Here is a 19,407-nt window from a genome sequence, read left to right on the forward strand (position 1 = left end):
AATTTAAGTCTGATTTTGGTAGAATTGAAAGGGGAAGCTATGAATGCTCAGGGAGCTGCAAGTCAGCAATATGTGGTAAAGCCCTCAGCCCTATCAGATGACACCCAGAGCTTGTTACCATCAACCCAGTGGTCAAAACAGAGAGAGGCATAGTGACGGCAGCCTCACCCCAACAGGGCAGCGCTGCCACCTACAGCTCACAGACAGTCTCAGCTTTACAAGTGTTATAATGTCGAGATAAACCATTCTTAAACCTAAAAAAACTTAAATTCAGAATATCCTTTTTTTACTTTGTCTGGAGGTTACAAAAAAAAACTTTGCCTGCATGAGCGTTCCCTTTAAAGCTCTTATAATAATACAAATTGTGAAACAGGATACATGGATTTACAAAGAAAAGGGGTCATAATAAGCAATTGAAGAGAACAAATCAGTCCACTTTGACTAATCTGAACAATAATGGGACTGATTTAAATGTGGAATTTGCACCATAACTGACTTTTATGTGCTTTGATTTGACTGCAAGTATAGATTACCAACATGCATCTGACAAAAAACACAAAAGACACATGCTCATAGTGGCTGTGAGGTATCAGGTAGACAATATCAATAAAGAAGAAGAACATTTGCAATATAAGTAGCCAAAGAAAGAAAGACTTTGTCTGGTAAAATCATGAAGTCTTCCAGACCAACAATGTTAAAGGAAAAGAGGGTAAAACAACGGACTCCAGCCCCATAACGCATGCCTCCTCCGTAGACTGTCCTTCCTCTTTGTGTGCCAGCAGCACTTCCAATTCGTCCTCCTCAGCAGTGCGCACAGGCCTATTCTTAGCGATGGAAGGGGGACATTAAAGACTTCTTCAAACGCACCTTTTAAGCGTCTTCATTTGTGAAACTTAAAATAGACGACTCTCTGGCTGCGGGACGGATTTTCACCACCACCTCCCACCATCCCTCCCCTCCCTCCCCTCCCCTAACCCCAACCAACCCCCTCTCCTCGGCGGTGTCAGTTATCTTCTGCCTCAGATTTCGATGGAGTGAAACTATAAAAAGGTCACCGGGAGCACCGGGAAGATCACTGCAGTCGACTTGAGACCTGTCTGTATCATCTGTAAGCTACCGAGCAAAGACATCACAAAGGTGAGTTTGAATGGGAGAGGAGGAAAGAAGGAAAGCCTGGGATCCTCCGCAGACAGGCTGTGCATCTTTCAGAAAGCACTGATGATTTCCTTTAAAATAAAAAAACTTTTAATGTGGACTTCACTGCAATGCAGCATCCAAAGATTTCTTTTCTTGCCGGAGCAGCTGCACGAGGAAATGGATTACTGGTCAAACAGACCTCTCAGCATCTATAGAGCTGCAGTAGGGGAGCACGTGTCAGTCTCAGCCTCTCCGACAGGATTTAAACGCAACATCCAAAACCCACTCACAGAAAGAAGTGGACTCATTTCTAATCTATTTCTATTTGGAATCATTTTAAAATTGAGAATTTGTTTGCAGCTGTTGTGCAAAGAATGATAATGCTCTGTTGTTTTAATGATAATACTTATTCTAAAAGATAAAATGAATATAGTGAACCCTAATCCATATAGTCAACAGTAGTATGTGATATTATTATTACTTAGCCATAATGCATTTAAAAGTATAATAATTGCTTGCATTTGATTTCCTGCAGATCAAAATGGCCTTCGCAAGTGTAGGACTGAAGGACGCTGACATCGCTGCAGCCCTGGACGGGTGCAAAGGTGACTCTTCAAGTTACACTATCTAAATAAATCACAATTCCCTCTGTGTGTGTGAGGCTTTGTGTCTGGAGCATCCATGTGCAGCTCTACTTTGTGGATACAGTTGAGTATAACAACAACCTGCGTTCATTTCAGATGCAGGCAAATTCAACCACAAGACCTTCTTCAAGACCTGCGGCCTGTCTGGCAAGTCCTCCGATGAGGTGAAGAAGGCCTTCGCCATCATTGACCAGGACATCAGTGGTTTCATTGAGGAGGAGGAGCTGAAGTAAGAGACACTCTTCTACAACAGATTATCCACTAGGGATGGGCAAAACCAAACCTTTTTCAATTCGATATGATAATATTCAATATGATTTGATGCCGATATGTTGCTTATATGCTGATATAATTGAAGGATATCCACACATCAGACATACAAAAGACATTCTTGCATCTTCTGTTCTGATGTCAGCTGCATAAAACAATTATGTCCACAAGCCCGGTGAATAACAGTGGTGCATTTGTGGGACTGAAGGAATGTAAAGCCACAGGGTCAAACTATCTTTAGCCACCTGCCTACTGTACATAAACTTTCTATTTGACTGTTTTCTATTTATATCGAAAGCTTTCAATGATGTAAGTCTGTCTCGGCCAATGGGAGTCCGTGAACTAACTAACCGGTGTGTCTGTCCTCCAGGCTGTTCCTGCAGACCTTCAAGGCAGGTGCACGCGCTCTGAGCGATGCAGAGACCAAGGAATTCCTCAAGGCCGGCGACTCCGACGGTGATGGCAAGATTGGCGCTGATGGTACGGACGCTCATCTCATGCAAACTCTCTTACAGCAGTGGTTCCCAAACCTTTTCCACAGACCCCCCCTTTAATAACTCAGTTTGGGAACCACTGGCTTACAGCATCCTCTGGATGTTTAGTTGCTAAAAGATAAACAAACATCAACCTCATGTGTTTCCTCTTGTCTCCCCTGCAGAGTGGGCTGCCATGGTTAAGCAGTAAAGTGGCGACTGACCAACAACACCTGATGGAACAACAAAGCCCACGTCGACCTCCCCCCATTTTCATCTGAATATAAATAATTTTTATACATTATGCTTAAGAGACGTTTCCTCCTATGCAACACACTGTCCAGAAATGATCATTGTGAATGTCGCTCGGTTGTGTTCATGTCTTAAATATGAATTTTGCTTACTGTAAAATCTATGATGCACTTTCCAGGTACAAACGGTAAAAAAAGAATAAATATTCTTTTACTGCGGTCTTACATGGGCTTTTACTCTCTTATTTTATTTGTGTCTTTCTCTCTCTTCAACTCAATTTGCCTTTTTTTGGCAGGAATACATCTGCTCTAGCCCTTTTAGTGCCCTATAGGCAAAATTCAGATTTGGAGCCCCCCATAGCGGCCACTGTAGGGGGGGTTAGGGTTCAACCCAATCCAACCCTAGCCCCATAAACTGCAACGCACATCAGACATCACAATGCTTTTAAAGTTGCAGCGGGGAAAAAAGGAGCAAATATGATTAAAAGTTAGTTTAGCTGTAAAATGAGAAAGTTTGTGACCCGGCAGCAATGTTGAGAACCGTTTGAGGAAATACCAAGCACCGCCCAGCAGCCGGAGCACAGCCAATAGGAACGCTTCACGCCTGAAAACAGAGCCATGAGGAGGAGCAGAAATCTCTCCCAGAACACTTGAATTACAATATGCTGAAAGGTTATTATGGGATTTTTTTTACCCAATGATGCCCAAAAAACATGTTACCTACTGAAGCTTTAAGACAAAAAATGTGTTTCACTACAATTTACACTTTAATTAACAAATAAGTGAGATGAAAAAGATAGATGAAAAAGTGTGAGAAAGTGAGGTACAGGGGTGAAAAGTGTATTTCTTTCTTTCTTTGTTTCTTCATGTGTTACCTCAATGCAGAAAATGAGGATGGGTGCCAATAATGACCAGAATGTGGTGCCCTAGGCGACCGCCTATATGGCCTACGCCTTAAGCCGGCCCTGGTGTTGCCATAAACAAATCAAAATATAGTGAATAAAGAAAAAAAAAAAGCAATGACAATTATAATACAAACTGGTAACATAATAGTCAACTTAATGATCTCTCTCTCATCACACACAAACACTAGACTATAAAGTGAAGTCTGGCTCCACACTGTACAGTTCTGCAGCTCCGTCCTGCAGCCACTAGATGGAGTTACGTCCATTAACAGTAGAAGTTGGGACAGACGCTCGTTACAGTAAATGATCTGGCAATAAAAACAACTGTTTGGACATTTGAGTCCATCGCTTAAAGAAGTCCAGGCAGGAGGAGCCTGCGTGGCTTTACGCCTTATGGGGCCCTCAGGAAACTCATCATAAATACATGTGAGGACAAGATAATAATGATAATAATAAAAGATACTTTGAGCATTTCTTCTTGAAACTATTGTTAAAAAATAGTGATTGATTACTGGTAAGTATTTGGTGGTGAGATTCTACAAAAATGCATTTAAAATTTGTGGGAATGTAATTTTAAATGTGATCTTATTTTTAAGAAAAACATTATTTTAATACTGATTATGAGACTAAGGTGCAACATGTTGCAGTAATGCAGAGAGGGTCAGGAAGGGTCTGACAGAGTTAAATAATGTCTTATTCCCCAAAAACAAACAGTAACCGAACTGAAAAGAGAGCATGGTCCTCTCCGCCTGTCTATATGTCCATGCAGGAGTGAGGCTCGTATGGAGCATTAGCAAATGTAAATGAATAAATGATCGCCTGGTAACAGTATATTGGCTGTGAGGTATCAACTTGGCGCATGACATCATGCACCGGGTGCTCTCGATCCGGTGTCCTCCTCCTCCTCCTCCTCCTCCTCTTCCTCCTCTTCCTCACACACATTCTGGAGGAGATGATTGAGTTTCTCAGGAGTCCGGCTCCACTAGAACCTGTCGGACATCACCGGTTGTTGAGTTGCTCCATTAACGTGTTGGCACCGGGGTTAGGTTTAGGAAGGGGTTGACAATGACAAACCACCGGAGAGACACGCTTTTAGTCAATAATGAAAGACGCCAGGATGCTGCTGATGCATTAAATAAAACTATACTGAGTGCGTAACACTGTGCATAAAGTTCATGTCCGGAACACAATCATGTATCACCGAAAAGAAAGCGGTTTCTAACTCATTTCTGGCCTTTAAAGGAACTGTTTGTAACTTTATACAGGTATAAATCTACCGGGTCGGTTTCCCATGCGCGCTCGCATATGAGTGCTCGCGTGTGGCTACGCTGTTCAGACTCCGACTCCAACACAAACTACACGGAAGCACCAAAACCGCAAACTTATATCTAGTGAAGCCAGTCTGTTAAACAGTGTTGGCGGCTGTCATAGTAAGCGGGGGAGACCGTAGCTTTGGTATCCAGAGCCGGAGTCTCTGCTGTACTCTGCTCCTCTGCTCCCTCCGCTGCTTCGCTGCTTGTCTTCACTCACACACCGCGCTCGTTCTCGCTCTACCTCACATTCATGCGCGCTCACTCCACACTGCAGAAGAGTTAGTTTAGCTCTGAGAATATCTAGTGAGTACAGTGGCAGTTGTGCAGAAATAACTGCTGCAGCTCCTCCAGACCAACAGAGGTTTCCCGTGTCTTGTGAAGTGACGGGGCTCCGCAGAGAGAAACGTTATCATCTCCGACCAAAACTCTGACATCCAGTTCCCTCCGGCCGCGGTCGGGAGGCTGAAGCAGGAAAAGCCAACACTAGGATCAGCATTGATTCATGGAGAGACCTTCGTCTGGTCAGCTAACATTACTGCCAAGCAGCTGAAATATAGAGTGATATTGTGCTTTTAGCTGACGTGTGTCGATTCACCGTTTTGAGCGATGCTCGTTCATGTCTATTTAGAGCGAGCACAAGCACGATCCCGACGCTGACTTTCGTTGACTTAACGGCCACAGGTGTCGCTGTTAACAAGCATTTCTGATTCTTACAAACAGTCCCTTTAAATAAAACTATCCTGAATGCGTAACACTGTACGTAAAGTTCACGTCCGGAACACAATCATGTATCACCGAAGAGAAAGCGGTTTCTAACTAATTTCTGGCCTTTAAATAATGTTTAAGAGTATCATGACACCAGGCCAACATTTACCTGCAGGAGAGCGCGCTCTGTCAACAGTCGGCAGTCCTCCAAAGCACAGTAGCGCGTAAAGTGGCCAACTTGTGATGTGAGGAATCTGTCTGGGGGCTGCTGTGCCCCCCTGCTTCTGGAAGGATATCCCCACGTGTCAGTTTCATATTTTGCTTCTATTTACGAAGGTGACAAGTGTCAGGAGCGGTTCCATGGTGTAATGGTTAGCACTCTGGACTCTGAATCCAGCGATCCGAGTTCAAATCTCGGTGGGACCTGCCTATTTATTGAGCTTCAATGTATTGATTAGAAGTCGATTAGAAAATGTTCACACATAAACTACATCTAGGTTTCTTTGTCTCCTCCTCACACACACTGCTGCTGCATGCTGCATATACCTTCAACTAACCTTAGGCTGTATCCTGGAGAGGAATAACCTTCTTCTCCGGTGTGCTGCTGCAGTGAACGCTCTCCCAGGACTGTGCTTAATGACCCCTGGCTCTGTTTGTGTGTCACACCTGCTGGGGGACACAAATGTCCTCGGTAAAGACAACCTGCATTTTTTTGCAGCTGGACACTGTGCTGCTCTGGCTTCTAGAAAACTGGAATCAAAGAAAGCAAAATGCTCAAATCCCTCTATAGAAACATACTGTAGCTCAGCCCTGACTGACCTCTGACTGCTCTTATTTAAATGGTGCATGATGTGGATACCTGGGTCATTGTGCATCATCATCACCATTAAGGCTGGACGGGACAGCGACAGCAGAGAGGGTGACCTCGCGGCCCTTAATCAGCACAGTTGACAAAGCAATTTAGCGAGACTGTCCCCACTGTCAGTGTGAGAAGGTTATAAAAGCACCGGCGTCCCTGACATTCAGGGTCATATTAGATTTGAATGGAAATAATCTGAATCTGTGTCTGAGCAACTAGGTGTGTCTGTCTCTTGTCTGTGCTCTACCTTATTGTCAATACGGATGTCATCCTCTATTTTTGCTGCAAAACAAATAAAGTCACCTGAACCTGAACTAGATGTTTTATGTCCAAAGCAGATCTGGGAAGGAGATACACCGTAGACACAAAGAGGTTGGGCTGACCTCTTAGGCAACTCAATAATCTCTCATGAGACACAAATATGCTGGGAAAGGTTCAACGTCAGCTGACATCTTATTGTGCCATAACTCACCTCCAACAGGGGCGTATAGTTGCAGTGGGATGTGGCTCTCATATGTGCTCGTTTTGGGACTGCTGCCTGTAAAAGGATATCTGCATGAAAGGGTGGGGGGGCAGAAACAGCAAGAGAGGGAGAAAAGGAGAGAGAGAGAGAGAGAGAGAGATTGCAGTTCCATTACAGCCTCCCTGCATTTACTGTACTGTATAATTGTAGAGGTGAGAGGAGGAGGAGGAGGAGGAGGAGGGATGATGACAGGAGGGAGTGCTGGTGGATGGTGGTGGATGGGGTGGGGGGGAGAAGAACACGCTTTTTTAACTTAATTTGCTCTTACAGAAGGAAGGGCTCTACAGATGTCCACGGTCCGGTCTCTCCTCTCTGCTTCTGGGAGTTATAAATAGTAAAGGTTAATTAGTTAGCTGAGAAATTGGATCAGGGGCGGGCAGTTAGAATTTGATCCACAGACAGGTAACTCAAGCAATCCCCTTTTGTCACCGCAATCAGACCTATATAAATCCGCCTTGACAGACAGCAGTCACCACATAGCCTCACCTCTCCGACTGGATCACCGACCGGCCAACAGCCCACCTGAACACGGTAAGTTGTGGACTCAGAGGAGGTCGCTTTTTGACTGGAAAGTGGCTCACTTTTTTATTTGTTTTAAACAATTCTCTAGAGTCATTTACATCCGGAGGCAGGTGGAATAATTGCATGCGTAAAAGTTATTTCTATCATGTTTAATCTGCTGGATGACATATTATTATCTGACTTTCATAAAAACGTATTGAGATTAATGTCCAGTTTCACCTGGATGCACTTTGCTCTCCATCAGTGTCTAGTTATTATCAAGAGGGTTTTGCTGCTGTATAGCTACCTGGATAGATGTGTTAATAATTCACCATGGTTGTTCCTCCTACAGGAATAAAATGTCGCTCTCATCTATCCTTTCCGCTGATGCCATCGACAGTGCTATCAAGGACTGCCAAGGTATCGTCTTCCACCAATATCGTTATTGCTCTCTTCCTTAGATCTTTTTTTAAACTTCTATACAGTCTTTGTTGTCTGGAGCCTGCAGCAGTCAATAGGGATGTCTCTATATGAGAGCCTGCACACATGCATGCATACAGGGCTAAGTGAAGTATAACCTGAGGTACACCGTAAAGCTTTATGTGATTTTATGAGCATCAATTTGGCACAAAGAGAGACCAGATATGATCCCGTTAGTGGTATCACTGGAGGTCAAAGATCAAGAAAAAGAAACTTTAAAATATATTTTTAAAAATCCTTTCAGGACCAATATGTTCTCCATAACCTCTGGGCAAGAAGGCTACACTCACATCACACCTAATGATACCACATCAGCCATAAATTCATCTTGTCTCCACTTAAATTGTTTGAGGATTTGCTGATATTACGGTGACATTGCCTTAATTCTAGTATAGTGTGAAAAACTAGAGAAACTATTGAGATTCCTGACTCTGCTCTCTCTATTCTCCTTCCTCCAGCACCAGACTCCTTCTGCCCCAAGAAGTTTTTCCAGATGTGCGGCCTCACCAAGAAGAGCCCCATGGATGTGAAGAAGGTTTTCGGCATCCTGGACAACGATGGCAGTGGTTTTGTTGAGGAGGAAGAGCTCAAGTGAGTGAGCAGCCAGTTCAGACGTTTTTCTTTTTGTGCCAAAAGGATCCTGAAACGGAAGGAGAGTTTAGACGTCTTCATGGAAAAATAATAACGTTTCATTCTGTTTTTTTGATGATATTGTTGTACGAGAACGGATGCAGTGAAGGGGATGTTCATCCATCGTTTAGTTTATCCAACTTTTCAGGGCTAGGACTGAGCATGGGACGGGGACCGTTAACGTGGTCTCACTCACTAGAAGTTGTCTTCTCTGGCTGGGACAGACTGGACCTCAGTGTTAGTTCCTGATTTCTGTTGCCTTGTATCCAGTTGTCACCTCTAACTTGACGTTTTGTCTGTGGCTCTGTGTGTGCCAGGTTTTTCCTCCAGAGGTTTTCCCCCGGGGCTCGCGTTCTGACAGACAAGGAGACCAAGGGCTTCCTGTGCGCTGCTGATGACGACAGTGACGGCCGGATTGGAGCAGACGGTGAGCGGACAAGCGCCTATCTGATATGCAACACATGCATGTGTGAACTAGAAAACCCACAATGCTTATAGGAAACAATTCTGTTGGCTGTTCAGGGAAAGAGAGATTTATTCCAGTACTAAAGTAAGACAAGCAGCAAGTCCAACAACACTTTTTCTGTCCTGCAGGTTCTCAAAACTGACATCTGCACAACGTTTCTATCGACCAAATTGTGATTTGAGAATTTGTTTAATCGATTAGACAAACCGTGTCAATGACATGCTGTTAACTGCGAGAGCACAGTGGCACTGAAACGTAGCACCACCATGCTCTCCCTCTCTCCGTCTAATGGTTTCATATCTGTCTCGTTACTAAATTTAACATTTTAGAATTACAATGAGGCAGGTGTCAGACAGACGAGGTAAATAATCTGCTGTTTCTTTTTCTCCTCAGAGTTCCAGGCCATGGTCCTAAACAACTAGGCTCCATCTCTCCTTCCCAACCCGCCCCGACTCCACTGCTTCAAGGGCTCTCTTATAGTTTTAGGCATAATTTTTCCATCCGGTTAGATAAAACTTTTTGAATCTTTTTTGCTGCTCCGGTCCACAGAGTATCCTCCTTCACACTTTTTTTCTTTTTTTCATATAGACAGATCATAGAGCTGTATTCCCCAAATAGGCTAAATGTACAATTGACCAAATTACTGAGAAAATAAAAGAATAAAATCCAAATCATGTGGCTATTTTTTATTATTTGTATTCAACATCTTTGTATGTTTCTGTTCTGTCTTCTACTCGGATGTGGTTTGAGATGACACATATACACAGTATGGTAGTCAAGGGGGCGTTGAAATGTTTCACATGGACAAGACGATCTGATTAACCCTCAAGAATTCATATAGTCTGTGCACATAGATGTGCACAAAACAAACACACCATTTGCTTTACCCAACACAGCGGTAAATGAGACTTATATGAGAAGTGAGACGTGTCCTGAAAACACAGGGTTTCTGATGAGGTGTATATACAGTACAGATGTGTGTGTGTGTGTGTGTGGTTGAGTTTATAGATTCATAGAGCTAGCACAGAGGAAAAAAAGCAGAGGAGGTGACCTTGATGACCACCTGAGTGTCACCGCGGCTGGATCGAGTGACACCTGACCTCAGCTTTGTAAATAAACCCATCTGAACCTTGGTGCTGCTCAGGCTAGAGCAACAACATACACACACAACACACACACACACACACACACACACACACACACACACACAACCCAATGCATTTGCAAAAAATCAAATAAGAGATCAGACACAGACATCCATGCAAACACACATAATCCCAAATATGCATATGAATGCACGCACATCAGGGTAGACGTTAGTACATGCAGCAGTGCGAGTGTGTGTGTGTGTGTGTGTGTGTGTGTGTGTGTGTGTGTATGTGTGTGTGATGCACAGCAGAAGATGCACACTCTGCAGAATGCTATAGCTGAGGATGCTAGCCTTACATGTACTCCTCTGCCAGCTCTCATTGATACAGCTCAGGAGAGCTTGCTCAGGATATATTAAAGAAGAGTTATTACGCTCAGACAAACTCTCAGACAGAAGACGGAGCAGCTCACAGCTCCGCGTCCTCCCGCCGACACACTTTAGAATAGCTTCTTTCATGCTCTGCACTTACAGGATTCACGGGATTATAATTAACAACTACTTTGCGATTTACACGCCCACTAGAGGCGCCAAAATACAGAGTTCTCCCGGTGGTTCCACCTTAGTGTCATTTCAATTACCTGTACATTACAGGGAGAACCTGACTATTACAGCAGACACCTGCTCACAACTATGGGGCATACCCTGGTATTAGCATGAGGTCGTGGTCACAAGTGTAGGATGTGTAGTCAGACCTACTGCTGCTTGATTCAGATGATGTGCTGCAATAATGACAGATGTGTTCCTTCTTCAGCCAGGTCCACACTGCCGCTGTGTGTCCTGTCATATTAGACATTTCACTGTCACTATGAAGTGATATAAATGTGATGAAGCCGTACCGATTAATTCGCAATTTCATATGTTAAAGTTAGTTACCGTTTCAGGCGATATCAGTCATTTCTAAGGCTGTCCCCTCTTAGCCCTCTGAGACCCGCAATCAGGACAGACTTTACTGTCTTTCAGAGGCTGTAGCAGGTTCAGTTTTAGAGCTAGTGAAGGTACTGATATCATATGAAACTAGAAAACCTCTGACCTCAAGATATGTCGATGAAAATGGATTCTATGGGTACCCACGAGTCTCCCCTTTACAGACTGGGATAATCACAGCCTCATGAAACTTTACAGCCACAAACTAGAGACCTAGAGCATTCAGAGGTTGGATGGCTTTCCTAGCTAGATTGGCAATAAGGGGGTTTCTGAGCAGGTTACACAACAGAAGTGCTCGCCATCCAGTTGCAGCATGGCTTTTTCTATGGTCTTCCTCAAGGTCTTGGTGTCTTAATGCGGTATTTTGGAGGGATTATTGGTCATTTATATCAATTCTCGAGTGGTAAAAAAATGGTTAAATTTAGCACCAAATCTGTGTAACAAACGGTATCAACCCAAAAATTGCTGCAACAATTTATGAGACATAATAGAGCTTGGGGATGACAATCATATACTTCTATCATAATGTTCTAAACCCTTATACACTTTTCCAATTCATTTTAAATAATTCATTCATTCATGTTTATTACAGATTTATGACTAGAACAACTTGACACACATTGCTGAGCTGCATCTCAAATTAATCTTCAGGTTCTCAGCTTTCAGATGATGTACACCACTTTTATGTGACATCTACTGTTGACCTGCTATCTCCCCCTAAACACCCCCGTATCCCCCTAAAAAAGACTAAAACTGGTCTATTGTGGGTCTCAGAGGGTTAATTAGTCGACTAATCGGTCGTTTGGGTCTTAGTCGACAAAGATTTCTTTAGTCAGTTAGTATTGTTTTATGCTTTTTTTCATGCTGGATGACTTATTTCCACATGAGCACATCTCTGGGAAATATATATAGTCTACTAAAGTCGATCTGTCGGTTAAATCGTATAATCGATTAGTCAACAGAATCGAATGGGTGTTAGTCGACTGAGAATTTCTTTGGTCGAGGATTGCCCTATTCATTTGTGTACCTCAATGAAGGAACAATCCATAAATCATTTAGTGTAAATCATTAAATATTTTGCAATTGAAGTGCAGCAATGTGATTAAAGCCAGAGACTTAACATTCACTGTAAAATACATGAGATCAAGCATTCGATTAGTGTAAACAAGCTTTTGAGATCCTGCAAGTGACAACTATGTATGTGAGGATGAGCAAAGGTAAAGTAAGAGAGACGCTGTTAAGGTATGTAAAAACTAAACCTAAAACTACCTTTTATTATAATGTAAACATTCCTCTTGCTTTTTCATGTCCATACATTTTAGAGCATGTTAATCAAACACATTTAGAGACAACATGTTGTGTCACTGGGCATGCACAGAGAGACGCCGCACTAATTAGATCATTATGTATCTGTTAGAATCAGTTTCTGATCCTCATCTCTGCAGACATGAGGTGGTAGTGAGAACGGGAGTGTGTGTGTGTGTGTGTGTGTGTGTGGAAGGGGGGTGGTACACGGCTGAAAGTGGGACAAGGTTGGGGAAGCCAGTACGTAACACAAGCCAGGGGACACACAACGAAGCCGTGACCCCTACGGGTCAGCTAGAAGCGAGCAGTAAACAGGAAGGAAATGTGAGCCAACAGGTCGACGCTGACTGCTGGATGTGCTGCGGTGGGACGGCAGAACAAGATAATGTGACAGGCAGATTACCTGGACTCAAGGGCGGAGGGAGGGACGCTCTGTTTAGCTCTGCTTCTCTCCAGGACAGCACAGCTCTGACAGGCCAACGATGTCCGACGTATAGTCCTGGTGGGCTGAAAATATGAGCAAAATGACAAACAACAGCAGTTGTTGGAGGTGAACATTGAGGAGGTCTTGATATTCTTTCAGATTACTGGACTTAAAAGACACCTATCACCCGATTCGACTGTTATCAGGCCATTAAATAGACGTTATCAGTCGCTATAAACACCATAGATGTGGATCATTGGGGGCCTACTACGCCTACTACATTGTAAAAGTGAGAGTAAAGCTTAAAAGCAACATGTTTAAGCAACAAAACTACAACTTCTTTAGGTTTAGGCAACAAAACTACAGCTTCTTTAGGTTTAAGCAACAAAACTACAACTTCTTTAAGTTTAGGCAATGAGTTAGGCGTTATCAGTCACTATAAGCACCATAGATGTGGGTCATTAGGGGCCTACTACGCCGTATACGTTGTAAAAGTGAAAGTAAAACACGTTTAGGCAACAAAACTACAACTTCTTTAGGTTTAAGCAATGAAACTACAACTTCTATAGGTTTAGACAAAAAAAACTGTTTAAGGGAAAAACATTGTGTTTGGGGTTTAAATAACTACGAACACAAAGACAACTACAGATTGTTGGTTTCACACGGGATGTGAACTCCAGTCTCCTGGGTGAAAACTCTGTGTTTTGTGTTATAATCATCAAAATCATAATTACTACGGTCGCTGTCGTGTTCTTTTATACCTTCTTTCAGTGATCTACCATGTGAATAGATGATAAACCCTACTAGTAGGTGTAGTAGGTCCCTACTGACCCACATCTATGGGGCTTATAGCGACTGATAACCCCTATTTAATAACCTGACAACAGTGTAATCGGCTGCATTTTCCTAAGCATAGTAGGGTAAATTCTATATACTTAGGGACATGCAATTCGAAATAAATACATGTTGGGGTTAGGAAATTACTATCATCTATCATCTATTTTATACTGTCTATGATCAGTGAGAGTGTACTTTTATATTCTTAGCATTAAGGGAATAAAGAGAGGTGTTACAATGAAAATGTCAACATTGCTGAATTCAGTAGTACAGGTCATAGTAGCAGTGGTAGTAGTAACAGTAGTAACAGTAGTAGCAGTAGTAGTCGTCACCGTGAAATGTCAGGATGCAGCATTAGGTAACAAACAAAGACCGACTATTCAAAGAAATAAAGTAAGCCGGCGAACTTAACTTTTAACTTACATTTACTTAACTTTAACTTAGTTAACTTAAATTACACATTTAACAAGTAAAATTGTTTTTAAAGAGTTTAAAGAAATACCTGATGGCAAAGAACACCAGCCCCTCTGACTATATGATCTTTAATGAGGAATTTTCTTGGTTTATTCATATTTTGGCAACTGAATACGTTGTTTTTTAAAGGTGCTGCTGTTGTTTTTGAGCTGGATCGAATGTTTTTAAGGTGTGGGTACTTGTTTTGTTGTTATTGTCATTAGCTTTATTGTTGTATTTCCTTGTTTTTCTTTTGTTTTCTGTTAAATGTTTTTGTCATTTGTTGATATTGTCATTAGCAGTTTTATTGTAGTTGTTTATACAGTTTTTTTGTAGTTTTGCTTTTTCTTTTTTAGTTTTTGTTAAATTTTTGACTTTTTAGTTGTTGTTAGTGTTTTCATTAGTTGTTTTATTGCTGTTGATTTTAGTTTTTTTTGTAGTTTTCTTGATTTTCTTTTGTTAATTTTTGACTTGTTGTTATTATTGTCATTAGCAGTTTTATTGTTGTTGATTTAAAAAAAAATTTTGTAGTTTACTTATTTTTTTGTTAAATTTTTGACTTGTCATTTTTTGTTATTATTGTCATTAGTTATTTAATTGCTGTTGATTTTCAGTGTTTTTTTGTAGTTTGCTTGTTTTTCGTTTGTTTTGTTAATTTTTGACCTGTTATTATTGTCATTAGCAGTTTTATTGTTGTTGATTTATTGTTTCTTTTAGTTTTTTTTGTGGTCATTTCTTATTATTGTTATTCGTGTTTTTATTGTTGTTGATCTATTGTTTTCTTTGTTTTTGTTTCGGTTGAAGTTTGTTTTTCTTTTGTTTTTTTGTTCCTTTTTTTAAACTTTTTATTTATTTAACTACATATTTGTTTTTACATTGTGATGTAGTGTTTTTGTACGGATCCCAGGAAGAGTAGTTTCAACTAATGGGGATTCCAGGTAAATAAATTAATTAATTAATTACTTTTATGTTGAAACATTTTGTGCGCCTGCCACCGTCCCATGCAATGTGTCTGGATGGGCACTTTACGATGGACACATGGACTTAGCCCGCTTGTCTACTTGGCACTTCAATAATTGATGCCCTCGCTTCATTGTCACCAAAAACTCATATCAAGAAAGGAGTGTCAGGCTCACCTTACTGATTAAGTCTGTGTGAAACTTTAATGTGCACCCCATCTTCAAACTGATAACAAACTGAAGTGCTCAAGCAAACAAGGTAACGGGGAGTTGAACCTCTTGGACGTCCGCCGTGCATCCAGCGTCTCGCTATGATCATACTTTGACTCGTTCCCGGTCTTTAGGAGCCTGGAGGTATCGGAGATGTTGCTACCTGATAGTCTGAACAGGGAGGAACGTCGTGAAAGATTTAACTGCCGTGTTAGGATGACTGAATGGGCTTTGTGAGCTCTGTGCAGGAACTCTATCCATAATGCAGGGGATGACAGCACTGCCTCTGTTCCCCAACAAGCATTAGTCCTGGGCCTCTGCTTATGATGTCTGCGTACAGCTTCCCTTCATTAATGAATGATAGGCCATGCACATATCAATGGCCGCTCCTGATGCACACAGGGCGTCTGATGGAAGGTAATTTCTAGAAATCTATTTCCACTCTTCCTTAAGCCTACATTGTTTACATGGCCGCTAATTGAGGTTTTATTTATATACGTCGAGTCGTGTCTATTCACTAGACTAAATGCAAGTTTGCAACTAAAAGCCACGCCCTGCTTAAACCCCTGAACAGCTGTTACATGTGCTGACTCACCCTCAGACTGAGTAATGGCTGTCATGGAGAGGTAGACAGGTATACTTTGCAGACTTTTCCAAATGAGAAGGCACACAATCAGATAAGATGGCGGCAGAGACATCCTGTACGAACTTATTGTGACTATAAAGACGGCAAACTGTCGGGTTGGAGAGGACAGTTTGTGTCTAGGTGGAGTTTGGTTGGTAAACACATTACAACATCTACATAACACAACATGTAAGCTTGGATTACATCCGTGGTGCATTCAGGAACTCAGACATGTAGTTTATGGTCATCAACAAACATTACAACTACTGCTGTTAATGTCATGTTTTTCTTTTGCACTTCACCTTTTAATAGTATGTTTTACACAACAAATATATATAATCTCCTTAAAGCTGTACAAATAAATGTTCAACCAACAAGCCTCGAGTATCAACATCATCCTGTCCCAGCACACCCGTAGACTAAATACTCCACATGTACAGTGATATCTACTTCTAGGAACTTAATGCAGTTTAACTATGCATCTTAACTGTCATATTAATCATTCAAAAGAGTGAGATTCAATTACTACACTCAACCTGTGTACCTCATATAATTAATAAGGTGTGTTTAAAGCAACACACCTCCAGGAGTTGTAACTTCATCTCCAGGAAGTTAAAACTCTCAGCCAAGAAAATAGTTCGGCACATCACCTCCTGTAAAACTACTAATTGTTGTTTTCACACTACAGTTTTTGAACAGGTTTAACATACCAGATATAATGTGTTTAATAGTGAGCTTTAGCGGTGCTGGTATAGGCAGAGCTGGCTGTTCCCCGTTTCCACACTGTTTTTTTGTCTGTATTTCAAAATGACAGAAAAAACAATGTAAAAAATTACATGTTTCATTTGTGATTTATATGTAAATGGTCTTAGATTTACACAATCTAACACACAATCAATTTTTTGTAAACACAATCGTAATTATCTGTATTTAAGCTTTTCTTGAACATTTTTAAAGTTATTTATTAAATTTTTTAGAGGTTTATGACTTTATTTTAACAATACATTTTTGTTAGAAGAAAAGGATTTCATGGAATTCTAAAAATATTTCTTGTAAAAATACAGATTTGTTTTTTGCAAAACTTCTGAGTTAATGTAAATTTGGGCTTTTGCAACTTAAAATTACATGTTTCATTTGTGATTTATATGTAAGTGGTCTTAGATTTACGGTGTATTACTCTATTATAACAATAAATATATGTTAAAAGTAAAATATTTCTTGTAAAATTACAGTAATAAAGGCTAATTATATAAAGATAACTACTGTTTTTTTTTTTACAGTTTATTTATGTTAATTAACGGACAGTATTTTTCTGTTTCTGGCGCCCCTGCTGCCGGAAAATTTCCGTTATTTTACTCTTCTTTTTTTTTTACAGTGCCGTCTTTGTGCTAAGCTAAGCTAAGCAACATCTGGCTGTAGCTTCATATTTAATGGACAAATATGAGTGGAATCAATCTACTTATTTAACTCTGCCAGAGAGCGAATAAATACATTTCCTAAAATGTCCAACTATTCCTTGAAGGCACCGTAAGCAACTCTAACTGAGCAAAGTATTCATTGCATCAGTTCACACACTGTTTGTGTGTGTAGTGACCCAGTAAGACTGTATCTGACAGCACCTACAAGGCCCATGTCACTCCCCACCCTCCACCCTCCAACCACACTACCGACAGCCTGACGGACTCCTTGTTCCTACATGATTTAAAGAACTACTGTGAACTGTCAGGTTTCAGCTCCCTCCGTAGTCTCAGTTTCTATCTCAGGTCTTACTCCGGCCATCAGATCCGACTATTACCTCAGCAGAGCTGCCAGGTTGGCCCCGGCACCACCACCACCCCCCCCCCTCCGTGCTCCCGCTTCCCTCTCTCCTGCCAGACTTCAGCAAACAGTGAATTATTCAGGGTTAACAAGCTGTTGGAACTGTAAACTCAATTGTGCATTTTCATTAAACCTCTGTAGCCGAAGAGGACAGGATGCGGTTAACGTGTGAAACAGTACTAAGCTGACTCCTCTGACAGAGAGGTGACAGGGAAGAAGGAGGCATGTCAAAGGAGACAGGCGAGGTCGCGGCCTCTTCAATTGCTTCCTGGTAAAGGATTGTGTTGCCAGGTTTGATTGAATCAAAAGATCACTTGTGATTGAATAACGCAGGCTAGACCGAGCTGATTGACTTTGATCGGTGTAACAGGTTGACTGATGCTGGAGGAGTGAAGCACTCAGATCTCAAAAGCTTTATTTATCTATATTTGACCACCGAGATGATGATGTCGGGCGAGAAAAAACACAAAAAGCAGACAGACTGCACGAGTCACAACGTGCAAAACTCCACTACATCTTAACTGCCACGGTAGACTATGGAAATGTATGTGAGAAATCGATTTCAAGTCATCTGTTACTTATATTCCTCCTAATGTGTGTCTGAAGCTGCATGTACTAAAGGTGATTAAACTGTTGACTAGCAGAGAGCTCTTTTATACTCACACATACACACAGGTGTGCCCATGCAAGCTCACACACAAGGTTTAAACAAAAGTCACTTATACATATTAGATAAGTGTATTACATACTTATTGATTATTACGGCTGCACGATTATGGCCAAAATGCTACCACGATTATTTTGATCAATATTGATATCACGATTATTCATTGATTTTAGTGACAACGTATTTGTATTGCACTTTCACATTAAAATAGCACTGCTTTCACTTCCATACTGTGCTACAATCATATTAATGTACAAATTAGGGCTGCACGATGTTGGAAAAAACTGACACTGCAATATTTTTCTCTGCTATATATATATATATATATATATATATTGCAATATGAAAATATACAGGAATATTCACCCTACCCCTTTGTTAGCTACATTTTAAAGTTAAATGCTTCAATATGGTGCACTTCAAGAGCAAAATTAGCAATATTAAGAAGCTAGATAAACAATGTTATGCTCTTAATTTAATCATAAACACATTCGTTGTACAGATAATATCTGTACCCAAAAGTGAAGCTAAAACAACTTGATCACCTGCTGGTGGCTCGCTGTTAGTTTAGGAAGCGCTTGATTTGAAATACAGCAGTTTTCTATGAATAAAACGTACATTTTTAACATGCAATCATGTTCATTTAATTGTGGTAATCCAAAATTGTGATCATGATTAATATTCCATTAATTGTGCAGCAATCGATACAGTACCACAAAACATAATATCGCGATATTTGATATTTTCTTACACTCCTAAACATGGTGTTCATGTGTGGAGATTATCTTGCTGAACAGAACATCTAAGTATTATAAATGTGTGTTTGCCACAGAGCTTATTTTCTGCAGTAATCCAAAACCCAATGGAACAATGGCTTT

At 41.1% G+C, this 19,407-nt stretch overlaps 2 protein-coding genes and 1 non-coding gene across 4 annotated transcripts; all 3 read left to right on the forward strand.

Annotated features, from left to right (window-relative positions):
- Positions 1-1,002: 1,002 nt before the first annotated feature.
- Positions 1,003-3,000, forward strand: LOC141781235 (parvalbumin beta-like). The gene is made up of 5 exons (XM_074656830.1): positions 1,003-1,137; positions 1,673-1,742; positions 1,878-2,010; positions 2,422-2,531; positions 2,710-3,000. Exons 2-5 carry the CDS (start codon positions 1,679-1,681, stop codon positions 2,733-2,735), a joined length of 333 nt encoding a protein of 110 aa, XP_074512931.1. The 5' UTR covers positions 1,003-1,137; positions 1,673-1,678; the 3' UTR covers positions 2,736-3,000.
- Positions 3,001-6,052: 3,052 nt separating this feature from the next.
- trnaq-cug (transfer RNA glutamine (anticodon CUG)) lies at positions 6,053-6,124 on the forward strand. Its single transcript has one exon. It is a non-coding gene; the product is annotated as a tRNA-Gln (tRNA).
- Positions 6,125-7,319: 1,195 nt separating this feature from the next.
- Positions 7,320-9,824, forward strand: pvalb8 (parvalbumin 8). 2 transcript variants are annotated; one of them, XR_012596912.1, is made up of 6 exons: positions 7,320-7,611; positions 7,934-8,001; positions 8,520-8,652; positions 9,009-9,118; positions 9,551-9,698; positions 9,750-9,824. XR_012596912.1 is itself a non-coding variant. In XM_074657479.1 (5 exons), exons 2-5 carry the CDS (start codon positions 7,941-7,943, stop codon positions 9,577-9,579), a joined length of 333 nt encoding a protein of 110 aa, XP_074513580.1. In that variant the 5' UTR covers positions 7,320-7,611; positions 7,934-7,940; the 3' UTR covers positions 9,580-9,800. The 2 variants fall into 2 exon arrangements, 1 of the variants encoding a protein (XP_074513580.1); XM_074657479.1 differs by having other exon boundaries at positions 9,551-9,800.
- The last annotated feature ends 9,583 nt before the right edge of the window (positions 9,825-19,407 follow it).

This window comes from Sebastes fasciatus, chromosome 13 (assembly GCF_043250625.1).
Source record: "Sebastes fasciatus isolate fSebFas1 chromosome 13, fSebFas1.pri, whole genome shotgun sequence".
NCBI lineage: Eukaryota > Metazoa > Chordata > Actinopteri > Perciformes > Sebastidae > Sebastes > Sebastes fasciatus.